The 21,931-nt window shown below is 40.6% G+C and overlaps 2 protein-coding genes, 3 non-coding genes and 1 pseudogene across 5 annotated transcripts; 5 read left to right on the top strand and 1 right to left on the bottom strand.

Moving 5' to 3' along the window:
• Window positions 1–21,931, top strand: part of LOC147140716 (uncharacterized) — a 195,878-nt pseudogene that overhangs the window by 42,242 nt on the left and 131,705 nt on the right.
• On the top strand, window positions 1,718–12,575 carry eif4a2 (eukaryotic translation initiation factor 4A2). The gene is made up of 11 exons (XM_086043291.1): window positions 1,718–1,864; window positions 3,579–3,624; window positions 3,697–3,829; window positions 6,366–6,505; window positions 6,902–7,070; window positions 7,163–7,272; window positions 7,791–7,934; window positions 8,268–8,405; window positions 10,912–11,001; window positions 11,639–11,718; window positions 11,787–12,575. Exons 1-11 carry the CDS (start codon window positions 1,836–1,838, stop codon window positions 11,929–11,931), a joined length of 1,224 nt encoding a protein of 407 aa, XP_085899417.1. The 5' UTR covers window positions 1,718–1,835; the 3' UTR covers window positions 11,932–12,575.
• On the top strand, window positions 3,872–3,943 carry LOC147140726 (small nucleolar RNA SNORD2). Its single transcript, XR_015088536.1, has one exon. It is a non-coding gene; the product is annotated as a small nucleolar RNA SNORD2 (small nucleolar RNA).
• On the top strand, window positions 6,749–6,820 carry LOC147140725 (small nucleolar RNA SNORD2). The gene has a single exon (XR_015088535.1). It is a non-coding gene; the product is annotated as a small nucleolar RNA SNORD2 (small nucleolar RNA).
• Window positions 7,972–8,156, top strand: LOC147140724 (small nucleolar RNA SNORA81). Its single transcript, XR_015088533.1, has one exon. It is a non-coding gene; the product is annotated as a small nucleolar RNA SNORA81 (small nucleolar RNA).
• LOC147140722 (lactosylceramide 1,3-N-acetyl-beta-D-glucosaminyltransferase A-like) lies at window positions 15,770–19,871 on the bottom strand. The gene is made up of 3 exons (XM_086043022.1): window positions 19,719–19,871; window positions 19,450–19,623; window positions 15,770–17,512 (listed from the first exon to the last, which is right to left on the bottom strand). Exon 3 carries the CDS (start codon window positions 17,300–17,302, stop codon window positions 16,172–16,174), a length of 1,131 nt encoding a protein of 376 aa, XP_085899148.1. The 5' UTR covers window positions 17,303–17,512; window positions 19,450–19,623; window positions 19,719–19,871; the 3' UTR covers window positions 15,770–16,171.

The raw sequence follows: 21,931 nt of genomic DNA, 5'->3' as shown, positions 1-21,931 counted from the left end.
TTGATGACAAAAACTATTGTATAGACTACACAGATCTGATCGGCTGGATCGGATAAGCAGATATTTTGCATTTAATGCAAAATCAGTAGTCTGTTGTAATGTCATAAATTTACCGAGTGATCAATGTCATCATATATCGGATCCGCAAAATAAGACATTACAGCACCCAACCACGTTTACTCCATGGACGTTCTGTGCTGCCATCTTTAATACAGTAATGAAAGGTTTCTCAGCATATGCAATATGCATATGTTTTTCCAAATGATTTGTTGTTGTTTTTTGTGGCGGTGTAACATCCCCCCCCGCCCACACACACACACACACACACACACACACTCCTTATGTGCCAGTACAATTTACCCCTGCCAGCAGCTGTAAAAAGTAAAAAATATTAGCCAGGAAGCATCCATCCCCTTGACTGCAGTGTCATGGACGGTACTGTCGTTCTCTAAATACTTTTCAATGTGTCTACAGGCAAATGCAAGACAGACAGTTTTGACAGGAAATGAACACTGCTGGATCATCCCTTCACATACTAGTGCAGGAACTACTGTATTCACATTACTGGAACACAGTCAGGTAAAACTACTGTGACACATGTCAAACTAGACTTATTTGTGACCCACTACACGATGCACTCCAATTAAGCCTTTCAATTTGCATTTGAACAATTCTATAAGTTAGTCAGTACAGCAGAACCATGAAATAGCATTCATTAAATTGACCTAGAAATACTAGTAGTCTCAGAAGAGAGCAGACGCCAAGGCCTAACAATATGAAGCATGTCTGTACGGCTGTCGATTGAAGAATCGTGTTGTGCAAGTCCATGCTGCCCCACGCCTGGCCCGTGGGTGCAGTCTAATATAAAACTGTAGTATTCAATAATCGAAGCAATATGAACCCATACTTAGAAGAGTATTGGACTGCCTTTTATTCTTGCTCGTTGTCAGATAGCACTAGTTCACAGAAGCACTAGTGACGCTGTATCAGCATGTACAGGTATGTGGGGTGTCAAGTTCTCCATGTGTGGCAGTCCCTTTCACCGTGGTAAATGTGATCCATGTCACCCACCACCAGTCGAAGCACAATTATAAATAGTAACCTGCATTGATTATCTCTGTAATATCATGCCAGTCGGTGCACATTGTAAATTCACTGGCCACATAAGGTACAGTAGTTCAAAAGAGAATTTGATGAAGAAGTGTCAAAAACTAACAAACAAAAAAATGTTAACGGGTTGTTAGTTTATTTTTTTTTTTTAAACAAAATACGCTGCATGGGAATGACTTCTTCATAAAGTCACAAAAATATTAGACACACCTCTCGGTATGAGGCACAGTAGTTCGAGGACGCTGAAAAATACAGTGATTATAATCCTGGTAAATAAATACCTATCTGTAAGAAAGTTTCTGGCTGCACAAAAATGTTAAGAAACATTTTATAGTGTTTTTTTCCATAATACAAAGCATAGTTATCATTTAATCATTCCTTTGGCTTAAAGACAACCCTGTTACGCAACTCGACAGATATACGTTTGTTCTCTCCCGGGCACCGTAGTTGCCGCAGCACTATTTATTACTGCAAAATCCTTCCGCTAATAAATATAGTAAGCTATGATTTAGTTTTTTTTATCAATATATGTAGACACAATTTCGACTATCTGATGCGTTTTATATTTTGATATGATGTGATGGAAAATATACACATAACATAAGCAATATTCCTGACGACAGTGAGTACTGGGTTCAAACGGTGAAAGTAGTTCGGCCGCATAAAGGCAGTTGACGTCGCCATCAGCGATCTTTCCAGTCGCATGCCGAGCTTGGATACGTATCATGTCTAACGATTCTGCTGATTACAACAGGTAATAAAAATCACGGAATGACCTAAACATTGGAACGACGCGTGGGTTAGAATCGTATTTAAATGTTTTTCGCCATATATTTCGTCGACTAACAGAATAGGAGCGTCGGCCTCGGGGCCTACGCTGCTAACGGGATGGGGTAGCTAACGGTTGGCAGGTATACGTTCGCGACGAGTGTTAAATGTGAGTAATTCATTTATTTTTAGATATACCTTATGTCAAAAATTATTTAGGTGTAAATGTGAGCGGGTCGGACTACGCTACGATCGAGCTGAATGTAGTGCAATTCTCCGCTGACTGTACAGTACAGTATAGGCCCAAGTGGCCGACATGTTGGCTCTGTGATCGAACCATGGGCTCCATGTTGCAATTTTCTTCCAAGTACTTAAATGCATACGACTATATTTTGTGGCCCAATTTGACCCCAACTTCCACACCCGGGTGCGAAACCTGCTCGGTTACATAAGCGGCACTTTTTTGGAATGTAGTTAACCGAGACGGTCTGGTTCGACAATCGAACGAAAGGCCTGATTATTACATGAGTCATTTAGGGCCAAGGTCAACATATCACTGCACATCAAGTAGTTACAAACCTTTTTTTACGTGTTACTATTTAATGTTAATCCGACACGACTGCGCCATAACTGAGCAATCTTTCCCGCACCACGTGGTGGAACCACGTGGTCGCAGGGGCTCAGTTTAGTCATTTGGGGGCCCGAGGCAAACCCAGTCATGAGGCCCTCCACATATGTGCACTGAAAATATTTTCAATATAATCATCAGCTGACACATTTGAATGTAAAAACATTCTCTCTTCTACATTTTTTGTCTCGAGGAATATGAAGTTTTAAAATACTTCAACGTTAGCCAACAAGGGGATCATCTCAACACTTACTGTAATTGATAAGAATGGTAATCAACATTTTATCTAGTTTACTATTGCAAGTTAGTTACCACTTCAGTATTAATATGCTTGTGATGAAAAGACTCACTTTGTACTTCGTGTCTACTGCATCATCCTTGGCTGACACTGACCGCAGTGCAACTACTGCCAAGAGCATCTGGCTCGTTGCTGTTGTCGGTTACACAGTTGTTGTCACGGTGAGAGGTTGAAACCTTTTGGTATATATATTTTGGAATAGTCCATTGCATGAGAAGGGAAGGTCGAGCACTTGAAACGAGCATGAAATATTAAGGCTGAAACTGTTGGTTGCATACAGTCAAACATGATAAATCAATTTTTGGAGTGTTTGGGGGGGCCCTGGAAATGTCTGAGCAATTGCCGGTGTCCTTGATGGCACGTCTGTCGCTCCACAGTTGCACATTGGCATGACGTGATGTTATGTGTCTACCTTTACCGAATAAACGTGACAACATTCCTGTAGTTGTGCCTGTGCTTCCAGAAGTGCAGCCAAAAAGAATCAACATTTTTACTTCGACAATTAGTACAATTTATGGCTCTATCTGCCCAACTGGTTGGGGCAGATGGCTGCCCAACTGAGACTCAGTCCTGTTCAAGGTTTCTTCCTAAGCAGAATTTTTCCCTTTCCGCCGTTGTGTAGTGCTTGCTCATGTAGGATTCGCTTGGCCTATTAATGTGTGAGGAGTGTTTCTTTAGACCATGTTACATTATGTAAAGTGCCCTGTGATAACTTGTATTATGAATTAGTGCCATATAAATGAAATTGTATTTAATTGTTTTTTGTCTCAACAGCGACCATGTGGGGCCAGATGGAATGGAGCCAGATGGTGTCATCGAGGTACTAGCACTTTGCAATCAGTTGATGGTACAAGATGCCAACACATTTGTTAATTCGAGTTTTTGTTTTCAGAGCAACTGGAATGACATTACGGATAACTTTGATGATATGAACCTGAAGGAGACGCTTCTCCGGGGAATTTATGCATATGGTTTTGAGAAGCCGTCGGCCATTCAACAGAGGGCTATTATCCCTTGCATTAAAGGTACAGTAATGTGTTAAAACTCCAATTAACTGTGGTACATTTGAGTGAAATGATGCTTTACCATCTTTCGGGACTTACCCAATAATGGGGATACCCTTTACTCACTGATCACTTGAAATGTAGTCAACATTTCCCAACCTTTTATTGAGCCAAAGCACACATTTTTACATTGGATAAAAATCTCACTGCACACCACCAAACATCCCCTGAATGTCTATTGTTGCTGCCTGGTGTAATCAGATCTCCAAAACAAATTTTCAGGAAGATAACATGTTTTTGAGTCATTACACAGAGTATAATACTTCAAATCAGGGGTCACCGACACGGCGTCCACGGGCGCCAGTTAAAAAAAAACGGCCATATTATTGCCGTATTTTTGACAAAAATCTATATATATTTTCAAAAGCATGAAGAAATACAAAACCATTGCTAGCACAATACAACAATTACTGTCACAAAGATAACTGAAAAACCTAAATTAACGGCTTTTAGTAACACAGTTTTTAACAGATCAAAATAGTCAGCAGTCTCAAAAGACTTATGAAAAAGTCAAATAAACAACATTGCATGGTTCAGAATATAATCAAAGTAGAAAAGTCACAATAGTCACATGCAGGCTTCACTTGAATAAACTATTCAATGAGTTCCTAAATTGAAATGACTCGGGAATATCTTGTGCATTTGTCAATAAGAAAAAAGGCACTGTTCATCTTTTTGTGAATTATAAAATAATATAGTGGGTCTGTTGCCCACAAGTGACCTACAATGCGTCTCCCTGTGGCAATATACTGCGCTGTGTCCTCCTTGACTTTGTTCAATGCAGTGAGCATCGTAAACTCACCATAGTCCCTTCTTCAAATGTCGGATTAAGTTGGTTGTGTTGAAACTTTTGGCCATGCTCCCCGCGCAAGGTACCTTTTCATGGCATATACAGTATTACAAGATGCAAACTCCACACACAGCAGACAATGCTATGTTCACACCAACTGCGGTGGTCGGAATATTCGATCAAAGCCTTTTATTGCCAATCAAAACATCCGATCACCCACAGCTCGTGTTTCATAGCCTTGTGTTGCGTACCTCCTCTCCTCCCCTCTGCTCGCAGCGGAGGCGCGGCTGCGTTAGGGAGCCTTTCTGGTGGCGCATTTTAATTGGAGTCAATGTAGCGCGGGCGGGGCGGCGCCAGTGATGCTTTTGGACGGAGGGACGTCATCGTGTATTAAACAAATCACCTTTTTTGTCATTTCCTCTCGCGGAAGCCAAGCATGAGGTGTGGGTGATCGGCTGTTTTGATCTGCAATAAAAGGCTTTGATCGAATATTCCGATCACGTAATTTTTCGCGGAAATCGGCCGATCATGATCGGTGCCCGGTCGATCGGAGCATCCCTACTGTGTATGTTTATGCACCCTTCCTAGCAGCACGAACACCATAACAGGGGTAACAACAATGCTTTGATATGGTCACTATGGCAACACTCGATGCACAACATGCACAAACACCACAGAACAAATATAAAATGCATAAATGAAAGAACAAAACAGAAAGTGGGCTATTTTGCAAGTATAACTATAAATGCAAAGCCACATTTTTATGCAACTACTGGTGAGTACAAAATTTCGAATATTGAGGGAAAAGTACATTTATTTCAAAAAGTGTAGCTTGTATGTTTTTACTTCACCACACAAAGTGAAATATTTAAAGCCTTTGTTTAAAACTTGATGATTTGGGAAGAAAGATACAACAATGAAAAAATTGAGTGTTTAACCAAATTGGAATAGTTCATATGACCAACCAGTCTTTGCGCCTTTGGCACAGTTAGGCGATAATGAGCCCAAGTTGCAAGATCGTCTGCATTTCTGGTCCCTCATATTCGTCATGACCGGGGTGAGCAACTCCGGTCCTCGAGCACATGTGTCACGTCTCCCTGCTCCAACACACCTCAGGCAAATGATCATGATCGTTCTCCAGCTTGTGCAGAGCTTGCTGATGAGCTAATAATTTGAATCAGGTGTATTGGAACAGGTAAGCCAATCAAGTACTTTTACTCCATGGCTATTAAAACAGGTTATGGTTGTTTTAGCTTTATTGGCACGTGCCAAATGTTGCTGATTTTCTAGTGAGGAGCGCAGGTGTGCGCTCACAGAGGCACACAAATCAGGGATATAAGTATTACAGGAAGTCCTCAATTTAGGAACGAGTTCTATTCCTACACTGGCGATGTAGCCTGAATTTATGCGTATGTCGGATTTCACCGTTAGTCGAATTTTACATCAAAATGCTTGGTATAAGAAAAAAATACATTGAAATAAAAACATTAGATGCTGTACTTGGCATTACTGCTGAGAGGTGGATGGAGAAGGAGAGGAGGGCGAAAAAAGACAGTTACTGCCGGCGTGAACAGACATTGAGACACAAGATTTTTTTTATGTGCTCTGGCACAATGGTTGGGCAATCACTGACTTAAAAGTATTGACAAATAACTGCCTGTATTGTTTAGTCTTGCGATGAATAATTCTGTGCCCTTTTGCCATCAGGCTATGATGTCATTGCCCAAGCCCAGTCAGGCACTGGCAAGACGGCCACATTTGCCATCTCTATCTTGCAGCAGCTGGACATAGAGCAGAAGGAGACTCAGGCTCTGGTGTTGGCTCCCACCAGAGAGCTGGCTCAGCAGGTATGCTGTTCCTGAGGTCATGACTCATGAATATCTCAGCAGTGTCTCAGACCTAGGCAGCACATTGAGGAGACTTTTCAGATCTAAAAGGTACCGTTCTTTAAAGACTCGTGTAAATTCTGCAAATTTAAAATTTATCCCCCTAAGATTTGGTGTAGTCCCAGTCCATGACTGCACTGGTCTAAACGGTGATCTGGCTTAACTTCCTCTGTCTTCTTTGGGAATTTGTTGGTGTGAATAACTGGGTGACATGATGGCATACCATCTTTCGGGACTGACTCTTCGTGTTGAGAGCTCTTGACACACTGATCACTCACCCATTTTTTCTAAATGTGCTTTCATTCTACTGTATTACTCTGAGCCGGTGTGCTTTTCTTCTGCTTCCCTGCGCTTTAGATTCAGAAAGTCATTCTGGCTCTTGGCGACTACATGGGGGCGACCTGCCACGCCTGTATTGGAGGGACCAATCTCCGCAGTGAGATCCAGAAGCTTCAGGCCGAGGCCCCGCACATAGTTGTGGGCACACCGGGTCGAGTGTATGACATGCTCAACAGGAGACATCTGTGTAAGTGCCATGCTGGGAATGTTTCTTTCAATAAGAGTGAAATGTGTCCACGCTGTCGGCAAACAAACTCATAATGATGAATTCCCTTATAGCCCCAAAATGGATTAAGATGTTTGTTCTGGATGAAGCTGATGAGATGTTGAGTCGAGGTTTCAAAGATCAGATCTATGAGATCTTCCAGAAACTGAGTACAAACATTCAGGTAAGACAATTTTATCGGAAGGTAAGTCTTGGGGCTGTGCAATTAATCAGAATTCAATTACAATCACATGCCATAATTACAAAATTGGCATAATTGTAAAAAAAAAAAAAAGTTGTGCATTTGTATCAAACGCACTGATTACACAAGGAAATCATACTTGAATTTATACGTTTGCCTTTTTTTTTTTTATAGCTAATTTTACAAAATTTTGTTTGGTCCCAAAGGAACTTACTTCCATTTGTCTTTACATTTTATTTTTTACATTTTCTTGTTTTGTACCAAAAAAAGAAGTGATCGTTTGAATAATCGTTATTTCAATTACCAAAGTAATGATGAATATTTTTTTCATATGGCAGCCCCAATAAGTCATGACTTCCCGCATTAGAGTTTTCACCCACCCCCCCACCCCCCTACGCAAAGAGAAGCGTGCTAGAATGGCATGATGATGGCATCTTATTTTAATTTCCATCTTGCCTACCTGAGATGCGCTTACTGATTTCTATCAATGTTTTCTCTAGGTTGTCCTGCTCTCTGCCACCATGCCTACAGATGTGTTGGAGGTGACCAAGAAGTTCATGCGGGACCCCATCCGCATCTTGGTGAAGAAAGAAGAGCTTACCCTCGAGGGTATTAAGCAGTTCTACATAAATGTTGAGCGGGAGGTAGGTCTGTTTCGAGTAGTATTGATTTTTGAAACGGGCCTTCTCTCTAAAGCACCCTGCTCAAACTGCAGAAGCCGAGCCTCCCGAGGCTCTGCCGATGTAGGTGTGTAAGCACGGGTACACCAGGGAAGGAGATTAAAGCCGCAGTTTCGGAAATGAGGCGTGGAGGGACCTCTTTCTTAATGTCCACTGTCCGTTGTCTCGAGATGCTGTGCTACATGGCTTTTTCATCAAGGACTTAATTGTGATTGAATTTGTTGAAGTAACTTGATGATTTTATGTGACTCAGGAGTGGAAGAATTTGTTGAAGTAACGTGATTTTGTGTGACTCAGGAGTGGAAGTTGGACACCCTGTGTGACCTCTACGAGACTCTGACCATCACCCAGGCTGTGATCTTCCTCAACACTAGAAGAAAAGTGGACTGGCTCACTGAGAAGATGCATGCTAGAGACTTCACAGTTTCTGCTCTGGTAGGATTGTGAACCTTTTCTTACACGGGTGGGCATAAAGTATACGGCCTCTTAGGTTTAATTCAGCCGGCAGAGCATTTACAGTCAAGTCCATAAATATTAGAACATGGGCGTAATTCTTGTCTTTTTGGTTCCAAACACCACAATTTTGAATTTGAAATGAAATGAAATCAAGATGTTATAATTTGAGGGTGTTTTTTTGTCCCAAATCAGGTGAGCTGTGTAGGAATTCCAGCAGTTTGTGTTTTACAGACCAAAAGTAATGGGACACTCGGCTGCACGGCGGTTCTATGGTTAGCTGGGCATGTATGGCTACAAATGTTGTTGAGGTGACTGCTGACAAAAGCAGAATGATGAATTAATAAGTGTTTAGGGCAGTGTATGCTCATACTCAGACAAATGCTTCAGAACTCATTGGATGGTACTTCACAGAGCAGATGCACAATCACCCCAAGCAAGAGTTTTATTATTTATTTTTTGTGGCAACGGTCAAGTCACATGACCTGAATCCCAATTGAACATGCACACATTGCTGAAGACGCGATGCCCAAAGAACATGAAGAAAATTGGGCTTGGTAGAGTATCACCAGGGGGGAGATCAATCTGGTGAGCTCAGTGCATTCCAGACTTCAGTGTGGAATTGACTCCAAACGATTTGCAACAAGATATGAAAGTCAGTTTGAGTTGGGATCTAAACTTAATTTGTCCAATTTACTTCTGGCACTACAAAAAGTGGAAGTTGCGTGTATACAAACTGTAATTGCTACACTGCTAGCCTGATTTGGATGTAAATGCCTTCAAATTAAAGCTGGAAGCCTACAGTTAAGTCATATATTGTTAATTTCAATTGTGGTGGTATTTAGATCCAAAAAGATGAGAATTGATGTCCCAATAATTATGGACGTGTCTGTACATCACCTTTTCAAACAAAGAGCTACTTCTGGGATGCAGGTAAATGTGTCGGGCTATTTTGATGCACACTTCTGAAGTAACAGGTTCGCTCAAATGACCTTTTATTGAAGACACCGCTCATGCTAATTTCTCACAATCATCAACAATGATTTAAATTGGGGAACGGATATCTATGCAAAACTTGATTTCTATAGATCTCAGCAATTGATGCCTTTTCAAATGATCACTTCAACATTCCTGAGAAATCGAAATGTCACATCACCGGTGAGCCATTTTTTTTTTTTTAGAACGAGCCCGTGGGCTACTTGTGCCATCCTTTTAAGTGGCCTGCACACTCTTGGTGACCCTTGATTTATATTGTTTTGTAAAGTGTTAGCACCTAACACATTCTACATGTACATCAATATTCTATTTTATTGAATCTCAGAATATTTCATTATAATTTTGAATAGGGTTGTCCCGATGACGGTTTTTGTCAGTCCAAGTCGCTTAATTTTGAGTATCTGCCAATACCAAGTCCACAATCAATACCTATGCAATGAAGAGAAAGATCTCATCAAAATTGTCTCAATTATCTTTTTTTTTTTTTTTTGAATGAAATAGTAGAATGTCATAAGAATGAAAGATCGAATTAGATTTTATAATGCTTTATCTACACTACAGTCGTCCAAGCCACAAATTCACTTTTTTGAAAACCTATTGATGCGCTAATGGCAATGCTGCATAAATAAAACTTTAGATGAAAATGATTTGAACCTCCAGGTTCCCTTGCTATACACTGTCGAACGGCTGAACCCGCAGTGTTCTTCCAATCAATCATCCATACGTTTTCTGAACTGCTTATCCTTTTGGGCCAATTTTCAATCCATCAGATTTTTGTCAAGCTTCTGTGCAGCACTAAACTAACCTGAGCGTTTTCATCTCGTCTCCGGCCACTGTGAGAGGCCAGGCATGAAGTAACAAAGACAAAGGTGTTGATAAGTTATCAAGCTGGGATTCAGTGATGGTTGTTTGTAGTTTTTACCATAAAATTTTGACGTTTGGCAGAGTAAAAACTGCACACAAGGATTCTGCTGCAACCAATCACTTGAAAATAAAGTGATCTGCCCCAATTTCCGATCGTGTCGGTCAGATCGGGACAACCCTAATTATGAATAAAACATTAAAAATGACTGATTTATTTGGCTTGTAAAAATTTTCTAAAATAAAAGTACACCCTTTTTTTCCAAATGGTTAAGTATTAAGTCATGCATGCCTGTTCTATTAAAAAAATTTAAAGACTATTTTCCCCCATATTGGGTAATTCATAGGATTGTTTTTAAGACACTTTTCATTAAATGTTTATGCAATATAATTATGAATAGCTCAATGATTAATCATCTAAAATTAAAAAATTCAATAAAATGTACTTTTTATTTGGTGAATACATAATGATGAAATTATTTTTTTAAAAACTTTAAATTTTTATCCATTTGTTTTTTTCGTAAGATTGTACTCATCCGTCCCATAAATAAATGTTTGGCCCCACACCTGCGCTGTTTGGTTCTTCTAGCCACAGTGACTGAACAGGAACTTGTGCTTTCTCTCTTCCCAGCATGGCGATATGGACCAGAAGGAGCGTGATGTCATTATGAGGGAGTTCAGGTCTGGCTCAAGCAGAGTGTTGATCACTACTGATCTACTGGTTAGTATCAAATGGAGCAGTGTTTTGCAAACTTTTATTCAGCCTAGGCACATTTTACATAAGGAAAAACTCAAACGGCAAACAACAAAACAAATGCCACACAAGGTGTTATACAACAATCTATTCTCAATTTACTTGTTGGGAAATTGGCCCCGTTTACTTTCAAGTATGATTTTGTTGTATGAATGGCCACTGGTAGATACACAGGCAGATTGTACCTTCTGCCATCTAGTGGGAAGGCATTTTATTGTTTTGCCTGCCACTATGTGGCTCAGCATAGATTTATGAAGTTAAGCAAGTACTTCTTCTTTTTTTTTTTTTTTTTTTTTTTTTTTTTACTTATTTTAAGTAAACTGGATAATTGAACATGTTAATGTGATTGGGCATCATTGAAATGGTAGTTATTTGTTAGAATTGTGTAAAGCCCCAAAAGTTTACAAAAAAAATCTGTCAAAGTCCCACAATGACTTGGCAGAATGAACTTTTGGGAGAGCAGGGCTCATGCTCCACAATGGCTTCCTCTAATGTAGGAATCCGTTACTTATACACGAGCGACATTAAAGTATATCATTGAACTTTTCTCGAACGTCATGATTTGAAATAAATAACTGGACTAATTTATCAATTGTTCACCCAGGCTCGTGGAATCGACGTGCAGCAAGTGTCCCTGGTCATCAACTATGACCTTCCTACAAACCGAGAGAACTACATTCACAGGTAAGTTGAATTGGGGATGAGAGTTAAACATTCTCCTGACTTGACTGACTCCCGCCCTCCCTTCCCAGAATTGGCCGCGGTGGCCGCTTTGGCAGAAAGGGAGTTGCCATTAACTTTGTCACCGAAGAGGACAAGAGGATTCTGCGCGACATTGAGACATTTTACAATACTACGGTGGAGGAGATGCCCATGAATGTGGCAGACCTCATTTGAGCATTTTGGTTTTTCCTTTATAAAACGCAGTGGTAGTTGACTGTACACTTGCATTGTGCTTATTATTCCAGAGGGTGGGGGAGGAAAAAAAATAAAACAACGTATTGATGCTAAACCTTGGATCTAAATATTTTCACGAGGTGATTTCTATGGTAGTCCCTCTTGGGCACTTGTAGGCTTTGAACCTGCACAGTTTTGGCTGGTTGGAGCTACAAAGCCATGGGGTCTGTTATTGTGGTCCTTTTCAGGCATTTCTTTTCATGTTCTATTATAATGCGTATATTTGATGTGCTCCACCATTTAGTAACCTTCTTGTGGACTAAAAGGTACAAGTGCTGTATAAAGTCTGCAAATTCTGTTATGCTAACATGTGCGATGTGTTGTGGGCCTGCTTACTAGAGGCACTTATGGTATTATATAATATAGTAGATTTGTATTTGCATTTTTGTGAATGTTTATTTAATTGTGTTATGTTTTCATCCAACTTGCTGTCGGAATTTCTGTTTGGCCATGCATAGGTTGCTGGTGTTTTACTCACAATAGAGTATATTGGCATTTAGAGACATGCACACCTCCCCCTGCACTACTTTTCAGATCTCAAATTGTAAGAATGTCTTAATAAATGAAAGTTGCTGTTAAAGCTACTGTTGTCCTGGACTTGACGTTATAACTCAACACCCACTAGTGATGCAGTTGTTAGCACTTTTTTCCAGTTATGAGTAATCTAATGCGATTACTGTTTCCAAGCAGATTATTACAGTTTCTTATGCCAGTTTGTCACTATTGTGTTAAGGACAAATGTGTGAAGCAGGAAGCCTTAATGATTAATCAACAGACATGATTAACTCATTTAGTTAAAGGAAAGTTAAAATTTTACGGAAATACCAGAATGTCACGATACTCACTCTACAGTTAATGTAACAAAAATAAAACAAACCAGGAAGGTAAATACCAGCTGACATAAATTGCACATTAAAATGCTACAGGGCAATGTAGATTAGTAACAATGGTGATTTATTAGGTACAAAATACTCATTTAGGATTTTTCAGCAGGTTCTCCGTAGTTTGAATGACATCACCGAAATGTCAGGACCATTCCCGCCAGTAAAAAAAACAAAACAATTGTTACTTGGAAGAAGCCAGAAGAACCCTTTTTATGTTTTTTAACTTGCAGTAGGTTTACTGTAGGCTTCTTCCAAGTAAGAAAAAAACAAATTCTAGCGGGAATGGGCTTCCATAATAATGCAAGCGGGAAAGAGCGAGGATAAAATTACTGCAGTTGTAAATTACTCGGCTAACATTATTTCACGTGTTAGCGAAGACAGTTAAGTGTTCTTTCAGAGTGTGTGTTCTTAGCAGTAAATAAATTAATGCTGCTATTTGATGTGTGTAAAACTAAGTTGGCGAGGTTCAAGTTAAGTCATACCTATCTGTTTTTTAGTATGCCATGCTAAATTTGGCATTGGCAGTCCTATAATTTATGTAGGATTTGTGTCCAATCCACTTTTAGATTGTGTCTGATAGCATTTATACTAGTTAATGTGCCTTATGCAGCTAATGAATTTAACTGATTAACTTGTAGTTACTAAAATAGAATATAAAATACTCAGTTAACCAAGTTACTTTAAGAAATTGCGAGTAGGCCTAAATCAGATTACTTTTCAAGGTAACTGGCAACACTTTCAGACACTTGGCCCAGTTTTGCCTCATAAGAAACGTTCTGATCAAGCTCTGAAATTCAGAGCATTCAATTTGATTTTGCTACCACATGAAGCTGGAAATGAAATGAGTGGGTGTTAGCTGCCAAAAACGACATTGGAAGGGTAATCCTGATGCTAATCCAATGGCAAGGTGAGCAAATTCTCAGGCTCAAGAGTAACATTTGGTCCTTAAAACTTGACTGCCAGGCAGGCTAGGCCATTTGGAGATAAAATTAAAATAAGGCTGATGCACTCTAATTGTATTCATCATCAATCATTTTAGTTTCCTTGATCATTTTTTTTTTGTGTGTGCCATAGATTAATCTGACCCGCCTTGTAAAAAATGTAAAAATGTGTCTTTGCAATAATATGATCCATGTAGTTCCATTAGTCGAAAGAGGGCATTCTGGTTAATATTGGGATTGTGAAATATATGAGTTAAATAACAAAATCCACTCATTTTTTTCTCAGGTGGTGGCCATTTTGCCACTTGCTGTCGACTGAAAATTGCATCATAGTGCCAGGGCTCGGCTTGCAGATGTCACATGACCAAACCAAAAAAAAAAGGCAAATTAATGCAACAGCTGCTACAAGGGCTCTCGTTTACAATCCATTGTGTAGTATTTATGAGGGACTACCAATATAATGTGCTGCCCTCTAATGAGTTTTTATTAGTGTATACAATGGCCACTATATAACACAAGTTAATAAAAGATGATATTCTGCTTTTTAATAAAGATAAAGCTCATTTTGAATAGAAACTTGATTATTTTGTTTTGTACTTTGCAGTGGTGTGGTATTCATACTAAAGTGCAACATTACATTTAAGTTGTTATAGAGATCCATTTAATGTTTTTAATGGATTTACGCAATTTCTCAAATAAAGTACTGTAAATCACACCAAAAAAAAAGTTGGGCATGTTATGACACCTTGTTTTATTTCAGTTCACTAACTGCTTGCATTATCAGTCACATTCAACATTTTCCTTCTCTGTGTGGAATTTTACACTAAGCCACGCAGGTATTTTTGGACTCATTAGATTGTCGATCCTTTGGCTTCATAACAAGGAGCACAAATCACTCAAGTCACCTCTGCTTTGCATTGTTGCGTAACCTAGTGAATAGTTTTAAAATGTATTTTATTAAGACCTCAGTCAAGACAAAACATCTCTATCCAGGAAAATAAATATTTAATCAAGTACTCAGAGCTTAAGTTCAACCCTACCCTAATGAAAGACAGTACCGGTATTTATTTTTTGGGCAGGCAATATGAGTGATTGAGAAATATTTAAAGTGACATGGATGTGGGGAATTGCCCAATTTTCCTCACTTCTATTATGATGTCGAAACAACAGATCAGAGCTCAGCAATAAAGTTCATGTCAGTCACATGAGTAATGAGTCAACAAGTACAAATACTTTTTCATGGTACTTCAGTGGCATTTTCAGGTTTGCATTTTTCTGACGACTTTTGACTTTTACCCCCTTACATTTGAACACGTATAGTTCTACTCATTAGTTTGTCAAAACAAGCCCACTGCTTTTACAACCTCCGCAGATGACACGATTTGAAAGACGTAATTGGAGAGCAGTGAAGTCAACTGCATTTGGGATTTTGATTGATTGTGATCACTGTGATTTACAGTATAAGATGGAAAAAACAAGGACAGCAGTGAAATAAACGAACATCAACCAGGGAGCGTTATTAGCAACATAGTCATAGAAGCAAGGTATCGCCCATCCACTGGAGCCTCAGCGATACAATATTGAAACATTAAATATTTGATTGCCATGATAAGTAAATACTCTTAATTCATATGCTTGTCAATAAAATGGTGTGTGCTACAGCTTGTTTCCCCAGGGAGACAAGTGTTTTGTTCCTGATAATGAAAGTTGAAATACCTGTTTAAAGGGATCATCAGGTCGGCATGGTCCATTCTTCCCTAACAAGCTCAATTTATGTACCTTTTTTCTTTTTTTAAATCGGGAAAATGATATTAGCTTGCATTTTCAATCATATCACTTTGTTTTGGAGAAATTAATAAAAAAAAAAAAAAAAAAACGAATGACTTTAGAACCGCCCCTTGAAATGAGCATTATGGCCACACCCCCTCCCCTCCCTCCATGTCTTGATGTGAGTCACGTGAGGGACTCTAGACTTGTCCATTCAAAATTGTAAATAGCTTGCTATTATTGTCAAAATAACAGGGATCAGTTGACTCCAAAATGTATGTGGACATTTCTCTTTAGGCCCTCTTAACCTCTTAAAACAAGATGAGTTTTTTAAACATTTTTTATTTGTCAGTTCACACCATGAACATAGCTATGGTAACAGGTTTTGATAGCATAAAAGCTTGCTCTTGGTTTCAATGTTATTTTTAAATTGCGCCGAGTTATCAAAACAAATATTGTATATAATCGACAGTCACTGACGGTAACAAAAACCTGGCCGAGCGATGGCTCGTACCAGAAAAAACTCCTAAGTCCGGTCACTTGTAAGTCAGGTGACTTACTGTATTCTTAAATGCTCCTCGTACGATGTCAATAAAAAGCAGCTATGCAAGGGTAGCCGTTGAGATGGTATCGACAGAGCAGAGAGATCTTCACGGCCGTGCAGTACAGCTTGCCTAGGAGTCCAGACGTCCTCTCTTTCACCTGCGGGTGTGTGGCCGCCTTCCACAGGCCTTGGAGGTCGTCCACGTGGCCGTGGGAGGTCATCATCTGGTTATAGATACACAGGTGGCCAGGTACCTTCCCCTCCCCTGAGAAATACAAATGCTCCTGCGGCGACACGCCAACTACCTTGGCGCAGATGCCCATGAACACATCATCTATGTAAAGCGAGGCGTTCAATGTCAGAGTGGCATGGTAGATCTTGTCGGCCACGTCGCCGGACAGCACGTAGCCCGCCCCGGGCGTGTAGTCCGGGTACGATATCCACTGGTACATCTCGAGAGGTACATAGTACTTACTGTCTTTATTGCGGTTTGGCGGCGCGCCCCTGTGGACCCGGCCCACCCAGAAGTCAGTGATGCCCCGGTCCCTGACGTCCTGCAGGTATGCCACCAAGTTGGGGATGTGAACAAAGACGTCGTCGTCGGCCGTCATGAGGAAGCGAGCGTGGGCGCAGCGCCTGTGCATCCAGTGGAACTGCATGATCAACTTCAGGGTTAAGTTGTGGAAGGAATCCAAAAAGTCCTGCTGGATCAAATCACCATGGCGACGGTCCTCTTGGAACAGCTGCCTTTGAATAATAGCGTTTGTACCATTGGGTCCCGGGGGTGCTCCCAAGGCAAACACCACCTTCACCGTCACTCCCAGCGAATCCGAGATGAAGCTCTCGTTCCCCCAAGTGGATCGAATGGCCTTGCGCCTGCCGGTGTGCACCGGGGATGTTTTGACAAAGAGCAGAAGGAGGACGTCCTGGCCGGCACATTTGTCCGGGTGGTCCAGCAGGGTGCGGAAGTTGCGGTAGCTCCTGGCCTGCTCCCGCGTGATGGTGAGGCTCTTGTTGATGTCGCCGAAGCGGTTCACCAGGAGACGGTACGAGTAGGACTTGACGTGGTTCATCATGCCGTTGTCCCACCAAACCATGAGCACCGACAGCACCAGACAGGTGGTGATAAGCCGGACACACTGCATCTTCCGTAAGCGCCGGACTCGCCAAAGCATTTTTTGTCACTCGGTTGGGCTCGCGAAGCGACGAGGTGGGTTCCAAAGGCTCGGAGCTGTGTTACTGTGGCGCCTCAGTGCAGCGCTTAGCCGGTCTTCCATTGGAGGCGGTGATTGCGGGGATCGCTTGGTCTGCTGGCAAACATGGTCCATCACTGAAGAATTACTCACGCCCTCCAAGCCATTTAGCAGCCACTCATTCATTTTCATCTGAGGAAGGAGAGCACATTTACTGCGGTGACAAGATTGCGGCCACACAAATTGAGTGTTATTGGATTTTCATGAGTTTGTGAAAGCTTCCAAAAAAGTGCTTTGTAACTCCATTTCAGCACCTTTTTGGATGACGGCAAAACAATAAAAAAAAAAAAAAAAAGGTGTATAGCGAAGGAAAGCTGAGATCTTGGGGTCACCCGCGATTGATATTGGGGTCTACATGCCATTTACAGTATACTCATTACTGGCACACAAGATACAGTATATTTACAGATGAGCTAGTCGGTACCACTTGCGTTAGTCAGTTAGCACATTTAGTGTCACTTTTTTTTTTTTCTTTTAACGGTAACAAACCAGGCTTGGGGAGTAACGGAATACATGTACCTGCGTTACGTATTCAGAATACAAAAAAGTAACTGTGTTCAGTTACAGTTTCATGAATACATTTTTTTTTTTAAACACGGAATCAGACTTACAGGTACATTTTTCAAAATTTGGATCATTTGGAAGGATTACAATTTCAATGCAGACAGAGAGATTATCGGCACGTTTGTTTATTTGAGTGCAACAAGTGGATAAGTTGGGCCGCCCCGAATCCGCTCGCGCGGTAGTCGCTGAGACGGCCGCACGTAGTCAGGAGGAGTCGGCAGTCGGGGAAGCGGCCATGTCGTGTCTGCCACACACAATCGGTTAGTTTGAAGGCAACATGGAGGGAAATTAGGAAGTGGTGACCGCTATTCACTGGGACAAAGACATTGAAGGACTGATTCATCTTAAACAACTTTACAAAGGAGCTAGCTGCTAGCCCGCTGCAACTAAACTAAGTTTCACCTGTGTCACATATCATCACAGTGTTTTAGTGGTAGTTTGTCAAAGTTGGTAGTCGGAAACGCTAACAGAAGCTTGTTTAACATGATAGACGGACCGGCCTAAAGGCGATTTCTATTTGGTCCGGCTGGACAAAATGGCGGATAAAAAGACAGCGGAAGGGTACCGCGGCTGTAGGCGGAAGGCCATAAACGGACCGCAAATTGTGTGCGTCTTTGTGATGTATTGGAGTGAGGTACACATTTATGCAGCAAGCAAATCTACGTTTTCTCACAGTTTGAATACAAGTGTCTGTCTGTCCGTCTGTCTTTGTCTAAACAAAATACATACAAAGATAACAAAAACAGCACCGAGTGTGCTGTTACAATGACAAAACAGCCATAATGCCTGCTGGTGTGGCGTGGACGTGAAGAAAACCAGCGGTCACATTTTTCCTGGTGCAGTGAGTTGGTTATGTGTGCGAGGATCAATCGCTGACTGTAATTTCCCAGCGGTAATCTGATGTCGCTTTAACATCAATTGAATGATTTTGATGTCAATTGAATGATTTTGACGTCATGATGATGTTGAATTGACATCAGATGCCCAATGGGTTGTTTGCAGTCGTCCAGTTTAGTCAAGTTCGGCCGCATCTCTCGCTGTGCAACGGGCCTTAAAAAACGAGTGGGAGGAGTTAGTAGTGGCATTGAGGATGAGGGCGAAGGGGGTCTTTGGCAGACATTGGTATCTGAATGCAAAAAGCCAACGCAGCAAATGTTGCCATACAAGGGACGACCCTGTGAAAGCGCTGAGAGCCGTGAAAAAACGCGGGGGACACAATGGGTGACCTCAGAATAGCTGTGCTGCACAATGCAACGGGTGAGAATAGCCTGCTTCCTGCACTCAAACCTGCACGGGGGCAGATCATGATGGTGCCTGAGCGGGCTGGGAACCCCACCGCACCCTGAGCTTTTTAAACATCACCAGTGGACGTGTGGTGACTAGTGGTCGACCTTGTTTGCACTGTATTGCGCTTCCCAATAATAACAATTAAAACATCCACCAACAAGCTTAAGAACATATCAGGATAAGACAGTGTGCTACAGGATGAAAGAAACTGCTCTTACCTCATCCTTGCAGCCCGGTTGACCAATCCAGCAAACGGACTTGTGGTTTCAGGCGGGCTAGACTGTTGACTGAGGGTGTTGCTGTGCTGGGACCACTGTGGCTCAACTATTACTAGTGTGTAGAAAATACTGTGGCTCTGCTGTAGAACAACCTTCCAAGTGTTTACGCTGCATCTAAAACAAGCACAGGGCATGTGCACCGCACCACTCGCATACTTCCAAAGTCACCATTCGTATAAATAGAAGGCACACCATGATTGAACACTCACCCGAAGAGTGGCTTTAACTGTCCGCCTTTTTCCTACTGTTTTACATCACGTTCAGTCAAGTTCCCCTTCATATTTTGTTCTGATTTGCTCTCTGTCTGTCAGGGGTGTGTTGTGTTGACTGAGCGGTTTATATCTTGCCCGCCTCTCTCACTCTCAACTCTCACTTCCCCCTACGGGTGTGGATGGGGGTGGAGCCATTCACTTAATGTAGTAAAGGCAATTAACTCCAATTCAGGGATTCTCAAATTGTTTGGGTCAAGGAAGCCTTCACAGGAAGACATTTTACCGTGCCTTCATGATCCATGAGACAATTAAACAGAATTACATATACCCCTAAATGCCATAGGAATTAAAAAGTAGCCTATTTGTAAGGATTACATAAAAAATTGTAACATCGTGACAACAAATAATTTTTTTAGAGAAAGAAAGTTTTAATGTTTTGAGAATAAAGTATACAAATAAACAAAAGCAATAATCTTTACAAGAACAAAGATTTTTTGGGGGGGGGGGTAAAAAGTTCTAATCTACAATAAAGTTGTATGTTCTTAAGCATAAAATCGTAAGATTATAAATGGTTATAAATTTAACGTTTAACGAGGGGGAAATGTCACATTTTAAAGTGGAAATGAACCCCCAAATTTTCTTAACAAATATATTTTCTGTGCACCTCCACTAGTCAAAACATGCCATTCTAATAATTCATATTACATTTGTGGAATATGATTTAAGCAGTAAAATCCAGAGTTGGGAATATGAGTTTAGCAGTAAAATCCATATATATATATATATATATATAAGGTAATAAGGTAATAAGGTAATAAAGCTACATTACTTTAATAAAATGGTATTTGGGTTATGATACTAACTACAGTTTTTAATAGGTAAGAGATAAATTTATCGGAATACATTTTAAAGTAACCCTTCCAACAAGAGCTGGGCTATATAACTAAAATATATTTATAAACTATAAATCTATTGTGACGACGATAGAAATGAGTCTTTCGTGTCAGATTTTTATCCTATTGTGTCTATCATCATTTGTCAGCTGCCGCTATAGGTGGCAGTAAGACTGCTGGACGCATTTCTCATTTGACACAGGTCTGTTTAATATCACATCAAAATAAATTGAGAAAAGGTAAGCAGTCATAGTGAGTTGTACTGATAGGAAACTGAAGCTTCAAATTTGCTTCATGAAACAGTTGTATTATTTTTAATCCTCGAGATGGCACACTCTGTTCAACATTGGGCCGAAAGTACACTGGTTTGCCATTTCTTAAACCCTTTTATTTAAATCAACAGTGCCATCTAGAGGTGTTAAAAAATAACTATCACTGGTGTGTTGTATATACTTATTTTGTATAGACTAATATAAAAATAAAATATCATGGTATATTGTTATCAACCCTGGTTGTAAGTAGGCGTCTGTTTTTTGAAGAGAGCAGCTGTTCGGGGTGGACAGCCATTTTGTTTTCAATTTTGTCTCCTGTTTGTGTGTGTTGGAAGTCTGTAGAAATGTTTGAATCCTGATTTAAGACTTATCTGTATTGCTAAACTGTCGCGTTTGGTTAAAAGCGCACGTGGTATGCAATTAGTCTCTTGCCCTCACATCTGGATTTTGGCCTGTTTTATGTCCTCATGTACGTCACTATTGAAAGGGAGTGCAAGAAAAAAAGTGTGGCTGAGACATTCCATAGTTTATCTGGACTGCATTATATAACTCCACTTAACGTTTTATTATCTTGACTGATACTCACTGTACGTATTATTATCTTATCTCATTAGGCAGACTTCTTATGAAGCAGCAGTTTGGGGTATGACTCTCTGTTGAGTCCCTATCAACATAGTCAAACTTGAGCAGGTTGCATCACTGTAGCAACCTTCAGCAGTACAGCACCTGAACCCTGAAGTAGATAAGGATTGTTATTGTTGACCAAGCGCATGGCAAGTGTTTCATTCATCTGCCGCAGTGATTCTCAATGAATCACAATTCAAAAGCACTGTTCGGTTGTATTTAACTTTAAAGATTAGTACATTTGCATTTAAAACTAGGGGTACTAGAATTTTAAGTACGAGACCCGTCAATTTGACGTATTGCGCTCTGGTGCGCTCTAGCAATGACGCCATCGACTAAAATGATCATTACTCACTGCTCGAGTGTCTAATAAAGGTATTCTGTTTATTAACATTCTGTTGTGAGTATAACCTAATGTAAA

The sequence above is a fragment of the Filicampus tigris genome, chromosome 10, assembly GCF_054856515.1.
Source record: "Filicampus tigris isolate MCC_2025a chromosome 10, RoL_Ftig_1.0, whole genome shotgun sequence".
In the NCBI taxonomy this organism is placed as follows: Eukaryota; Metazoa; Chordata; class Actinopteri; order Syngnathiformes; family Syngnathidae; genus Filicampus; species Filicampus tigris.
Note: the sequence above shows the minus strand (reverse complement) of the source record. Positions and strands in the feature narration are given on the sequence as shown.

Excerpts from the sequence above, each read along its gene's own strand:
- eif4a2 (XM_086043291.1), top strand. The coding sequence starts at position 1,836 with ATGTCTAACGATTCTGCTGATTACAACAG. Across the intron at positions 7,071-7,162 it reads GCTCAACAGGAGACATCTGT|CCCCAAAATGGATTAAGATG; the intron begins GTAAGTGCCATG and ends ATTCCCTTATAG. Across the intron at positions 11,002-11,638 it reads TGATCACTACTGATCTACTG|GCTCGTGGAATCGACGTGCA; the intron begins GTTAGTATCAAA and ends TTGTTCACCCAG.
- LOC147140722 (XM_086043022.1), bottom strand. The coding sequence starts at position 17,302 with ATGCTTTGGCGAGTCCGGCGCTTACGGAAGATGCAGTGTGTCCGGCTT.